The sequence below is a fragment of the Lolium perenne genome, chromosome 1, assembly GCF_019359855.2.
Source record: "Lolium perenne isolate Kyuss_39 chromosome 1, Kyuss_2.0, whole genome shotgun sequence".
Lineage (NCBI taxonomy): Eukaryota > Viridiplantae > Streptophyta > Magnoliopsida > Poales > Poaceae > Lolium > Lolium perenne.
In genome coordinates this window covers 146,708,196-146,714,756 of record NC_067244.2, presented here as the reverse complement: position 1 = coordinate 146,714,756, position 6,561 = coordinate 146,708,196, and the positions used below count along the sequence as shown (strand labels likewise).

The 6,561-nt window shown below is 45.0% G+C and overlaps 1 protein-coding gene across 1 annotated transcript; it reads right to left on the bottom strand.

Annotated features, from left to right (window-relative positions):
* Positions 1-4,106: 4,106 nt before the first annotated feature.
* On the bottom strand, positions 4,107-5,201 carry LOC127306951 (probable glutathione S-transferase GSTU6). Its single transcript, XM_051337654.2, has 2 exons — positions 4,759-5,201; positions 4,107-4,663 (listed from the first exon to the last, which is right to left on the bottom strand). The coding sequence occupies exons 1-2, from the start codon at positions 5,080-5,082 to the stop codon at positions 4,280-4,282; spliced, it is 708 nt and encodes a 235-aa protein (XP_051193614.1). The 5' UTR covers positions 5,083-5,201; the 3' UTR covers positions 4,107-4,279.
* Positions 5,202-6,561: the final 1,360 nt, after the last annotated feature.

Here is a 6,561-nt window from a genome sequence, read left to right as displayed (position 1 = left end):
ACGGAACTCCTCGTGATGTCCTGGATCCTATCCGAGACTCCGAACAACATTAGAACTCCATTCCATATTCCATATCTACTTAAAACGACATCAAACCTTAAGTGTGTCACCCTGCGGTTTGAGAACTATGCGGACATGATTGAGACTCCTATCCAATCAATAACTAATAGCGGGACCTGGAGATCCATAATAGATCCCACATATTCAACGACGACTTCGTGATCGAAAGAACCATTTACATAAAATAACAATTCCCTTTGTCTCGCGATATTGTACTTATCCGAAGTTTGACCGTCGGTATCTGCATACCTAGTTCCACCTCGTTACCGATAAGTACTCTTTACTCGTACCGTGATATGATATCCCCTGTGAGCCAGTCACATGCTTGCAAGCTAAAGGGATGTCATTCCACCGAGAGGGCCCGGAGTATATCCATCCGTCATTTGGATGGACAAATTCCACTCTGGATCCACATGCCTCAACCGTATACTTTCCGAACACTTAATGCCACCTTTATAACTATCCATTTACGAAGTAGTGTTTGATGTCATCAAAGCATCCATCCGGTATAGGTGATTAACATGATCTCATGGTCGAAGGATTAGGTTACTATGTATTTTAAAGCTTGAAGCACAATGAACTTAATGACTTGATTTTATGCTACGCTTACTATGGGTGTATGTCCATCACATCATTTACCTAATGATATGATCTGGTTATTAATAACATCCAATGCTAATGATCAGGAAACCATGATCATCTATTAATCAACAAGCTAGTTTAACAAGAGGCTTACTAGGAACTCCTTTATGTTTACAAAACACACAAGTATTAATGTTTCTGCTTAATACAATTATATCATGGGATGTAAACATTTATCATGAACACTAAGATATAATAATAAAAAGTTTTATTATTGCCTCTTGGGCATATCTCCAACAGAAGAAGCAAGGAGCAGACATGGAAGAGCAAATAATTGTCTCCAGATCCAAATAGCCATGGTTACTTCTTGCCGCCTCTCTCTCTCTGTCTCTCTCTCCCTCTTTCTCTCTCTCTCTCTCTCTTGCTGGTACTACAGGGAGCGTTGCTAGCCTAACTTTCCGCTCTTTGCAAATGCTGGTGTGCTCTGGTTGTTGATTGCTTGGTGTCCTTCTTCGATTCTTGGAGTCCTGTTTTATAGACGAGAGATAGCAGCATTCTGGTGCCTTCTCTTCTATTATTGCTTCTCCTTTCTTCTTGCAAATCATGCATCTATATTGTAGGTATTTCTAGGCTTTATAGCCTTTGCAGCCCCTCTTTATAGCTTCATGTGAGCATGTTGGAGGCAACAATTGTGCAGCCTCCACGTTTCTTTGGCCTGTTATAAGCGTGGCCTTTCATTTTATCTTCATCTTGAGAATCTTCTTCCTCTTCATGATTATGTCTTGGACTTTTTTGCCTTCACTTTTGCTAAATTTGCTCCTTCTGATCGCATGCGAAGAATTATCACCACTATAAACTTTTGGGCTGCTTACATTTGTTTTGATGATGGAGATCTTAAATACATTATTATTATTATTATTATTATTATTATTAATTCTATTATCATTAATTTTCAAAAAAAATTGAATTTCGAAAATTTATCAAATATTCGGGTATAGGTCCTCCACGCTCGAATAATTGATAGCAATATCAATTTAAATTCCGATTGGATGGATTTTGGCTGGTCCTATACACAGAGATATAAACTACATATATTCAGACAAATTTTACACAATAAATTATCTGTGTGTATTGGTATTCCAATCAAAATTTAAATTGATCATTCTATCAATTATTCGGGCATGGAGGACCTATACCCAAATATGTGATAAATTTTCGAAATTCAAAAAAAATTGAAAATTAGAATTAAGAATAATAATAATAATAATGTATTTAAGATCTCCATCATCAAAACACATGTAAGCAGCCCAAAGGTTTATAGTGGTGATAATTCTTTGCATGCGATCAACAAGGAGCAAATTTAGCAAAAGTGAAGGCCAAAAAGTCCAAGACATAATCATGACGAGGAAGAAGATTCTCAAGATGAAGATAACAATGAAAGTCCACGTTTATAACAGGCCAAAGAAACGTGGAGGCTGCACAATTGTCTCCTCCAACATGCTCACATGAAGCTATAAAGAGGAGCTACAAGGGCTATAAAGCCTAGAAATACCTACAATGTAGAGGCATGATTTGCAAGAAGCAAGGAGAAGCAATAATAGAAGAGAAGGCACCAGAATGCTGCTCTCTCTCGTCTATAAAACGAGACTCCAAGCAGCGAAGAAGGACACCAAGCAAGCAGCAACCAGAGCACACCAGCATTTGCAAAGAGCAGAGAGTTAGGCTAGCAACTCTCCCTGCAGTAGTAGCAGTGCAACCACCCTTCCTGTAATAAAGAGCTGCAATATCCACGGCGTTGTAATATTGCAAAGGTAGGAAGCTAATTTCCCTTCTTGTGAAAACCCATCGGGGGTTTCCGAAAGGGAAACCCGTACGTAAATTATATTGTGGAAATGAAGTAGTTATGCATTTTCCCTTGATCTTTTTATCATGTTTACATGAGTTGGTATTTTTTTAACTCTTCTCTACTGCTTCGGTTCTCGTTCTAACGCCACACACAAGGCTTAACAGAGAACTACACTTAGAGATTTCTCCTATAGGATCCCTAGCATAAAAAATCAACCCATATAAACATGATAAAAAGATCAAGGGAAAACACACAACTACTTCATTTCCACAATATAATTTACATACGGGTTTCCCTTTCGGGAACCCCCGACGGGTTTACATAAGAAGGGAAATCGCCTTCCTACCTTTGCAATATTACAAACGCCTTGGATATTGCAGCTCTTTATTACAGGAAGGGTGGTTATACTACTACTACTGCAGGGAGCGTTGCTAGCCTAACTCTCTGCTCTTTGCGAATGCTGGTGTGCTTGGTTGTTGATTGCTTGGTGTCCTTCTTCGCTGATTGGAGTCCCGTTTTATAGACGAGAGAGAGCAGCATTCTGGCGCCTACACTCTTCTATTATTGCTTCTCCTTTCTTCCTGCAAATCATGCCTCTATATTGTAGGTCTTTGTAGGATTCATAGCCTTTGTAGCCCCTCTTTATAGCTTCATGTGAGCATGTTGGAGGAAACAATTGTGCAGCATCCACGTTTCTTTGGCCTGTTATAAACATGGCCTTTCATTCTTATCTTCATCTTGAGAATCTTCTTCCTCGTCATGATTATGTCTTGGACTTTTTGGCCTTCACTTTTGCTAAATTTGCTCCTTGTTGATCGCATGCGAAGAATTATCACCACTATAAACCTTTGGGCTGCTTACATATGTTTTGATGATGGAGATCTTAAATACATTATTATTATTATTATTATTATTATTATTATTATTAATTCAATTGTCATTAATTTTCAAAAAAATTGAATTTCGAAAATTTATCAATCGGGCAACTCATGGTGGCTGCGATCGGAGGCTGGTAATGGTGGAGAGGGTACGGGTTGCGATGAAGACAATGCGACACATGTTCTCCCTATGTGTCCGATATTTGGCAACTTGCATCAGCATCCTTGGTAAGATGGGGTGACAACACAAGTGGACTGTATTCTTGGTGGTGCTCCTCGAGTACCGAGCTATGATTTTCAGGATGAAAACCCAATATCTAGCATTCAATGGTTGTACCTGGCAATCGCCTTGCGAAAGGCATTGTTTTGGAAACTCGGATTTTCTCGAGGGTGAAACCCAAGATCTTCGATCGGGCGACGATAACGCTTGTGCATTGTTTTATTCTTGGAGGCATTGGTTTTGGAGAATCTCGTTTATGTTCTAGGTGTTGTCTTCAGTGGTGGTTAGGGTGCTACTATTGCCGTGGTTCGACACTACAATGGGGCTTTTGTTTTCTTTTCTCTCTTTCTTACTTTTTTTTTGGTTGTGTGCACCCTTCATATCTTTAAATATCATGTTGGTGCAGAGTCCAAGTGTAATTATTATCTTTGTGATATTAATATATTCTCTTTTGTTGAAAAATCAAGGGCATGTTTAGAGTTTCCTCTGTCAATGCACAACAACGCATGTATAAGTGTGATTACGTGAACGGAAATACCAACTTATTTAAGACTTTTGTAGGCATAACCATACATCAGTAGTTCATACCAGTACAAGTGAACACTACCTATAGTAACAAGAATTGTACCTGACGAATTACACGAAAGAGGAGTATAATTTCCACCAGAAACACTAAATTAGGTATCTACTCCTTTAGTTAGCCACTGGGGCAGCCTCGGCAGCCGCAGCAGACTGCATCTTCACGGCAAGGTCGACCAACCTTCCGACGTCCGGCATGACCGCCTCCACCGCGTCCAGCGCGCCGAAGCTGTCCGCCCACGCGGCCAGGAGAGGCGTCGTGGTAGGGTCGAAGGTCTTGACTCCCAGCATCACCTCACCGGCGCGCACCCACGCGAGCATGCCGCCGAGCACCACGTCCACGTACCCGGGGCTGTCGCCGCCGAAGAAGCTCTTCCCCTTGGAGCACTCCCTCAGGGCTCCCTCCAGGGTCTCCACCGCCTCCAACACCTGCTTCTTCCCCTCCGCCTTCTCCTCCTCCGTCTTGCCCCATGACGCCTGGTACATCGCCTTCGCGAACTACACACACACCACAAATATTTCCGTGCCGGTCAGACCATCGTCGTCGTCCCAAAACTCAAAGGACACGAACACAACGGAACGCATGTACGTACCTTGTCGTCGACGAAGGCGGCCCAGAACCGAGCCACGGAGCGCTCGTAGGGGTCGGCCGGGAGGAGATCAGGGCCGCTGAAAGCCTCGTTGATGTACTGGACGATGACCAGCGACTCGCAGACGGGCTTGCCGCCGTGGATCAGCACCGGCACCTTCTTGTGGACGGGGTTGGACTGGAGGAGCAGCTCGCTCTTGTTCCGGAGGTCCTCCTCCACGTACTCGTGGTTCACGCCCTTGATGCTGAGCGCCAGGCGCACTCGCAGGGCCGGCGGGCTCGCCCAAAAGCTCAGCAGCTTCACATCGTCTCCTCCACCTCCGGCCATCGTTCCTGTCTATCGAGTAGAAACTAGCAAAACTCAATGTCTCTACTTTGCAGGTAGCGCGCTTGCGTGTTTGTGTTCTTCTGTTGCTTCTTTGGTGATTTCGACTACATGATAGAAAAGGAGGTATATAAAGACCCCTACACCTACACGTGACGATTAGTATAGCGCAGAGACTCTTCCGTTGGAACGATCCTCCGAAGAACAAATTGTGTGGTTTAGAACCGTGTAGATTTTTCCGACTTGGACAAGTAATCCAACTAAAATATTTGACTTTGTTGACTAGTATGAGGAAATCTGCTCCACTCACAAACTTCAGCTGTGTGTACATTTTTTTGTTTGTCACCAGGCGATTCCATCGTACTCGGTCAATTTCGCACAGCAGGTCAGCAGCTAGTATAATTGTTGACGAAAATGATCAAGACCTGTTTGGTCTACACCTCGCTGTTAGAATTGTATTTGTATACGTATTTGTATACGTATTGTAACCGTACTTTGTACACTATAAATATATCAAGACCCCTACCCGATGAGGCGCATCGGGTAGGCTTCTCCACATACGGTTTTCTTGGTTTCGTTACATGGTACCAAAGCCGCGCGCGTCCTTGACCTAGGTCTGCGCCGCCGTCTTCCGCTGCCACCGGCACCCTCCGCGCCGTCCTCTCCTCTGCCGCGATGGCAATCTCAACTGAGTCAACGACTCTGCCGGTGGTTTCTGATTCCACTGCGATTTCGTCTCAGGGCGCATCTCCGCTGATCTCAGCGTCGCCCGCTGCGTCGCCCGTGGACATGAGCGCGTCGCTGCCTACGAACCTGGGCGCGTCGCTGCATACGGACCTGGGCGCGCCGCTGCCGCAGTTCACCTCCTCCTCGTCGCATGCGACCCTGCCGCCGTCGGTCTTCTCTGTGTTTCCCACGGGGCCGCCGGGGTCTGCCCTCTTCACCGACGCGGCGTTGGTCGCCACCTCTCTCGGTCAAGACGCTGGTGGCCAGAGACACCTCCCAGCATACCCCGGGTATTACCCGGGCGGGTACCCTGGATAATATGTGCCTCCATCCATGGCGCCACCTGCCTTAGGGTTTGGCACGCCGGGGACGACCACATCACTAGCTTTGCCGTCGTATGGCTTGATACGTCTCCGACGTATCGATAATTTCTTATGTTCCATGCCACATTATTGATGATATCTACATGTTTTATGCATACTTTATGTCATATTTATGCATTTTCCGGCACTAACCTATTAACGAGATGCCGAAGAGCCAGTTGCTGTTTTCTGCTGTTTTTGGTTTCAGAAATCCTACAAAGGAAATATTCTCGGAATTGGACGAAATCAACGCCCAGGGGCCTATTTTTACACGAAGCTTCTAGAAGACCGAAGGAGTCACGAAGTGGGGCCACGAGGCGCCGCCACAAGAGGGCGGCGCGGCCAGCAAGGGGCCCGCGCGGCCCTGTTGTGTGGGGCCCTCGTGTGGCCCCCT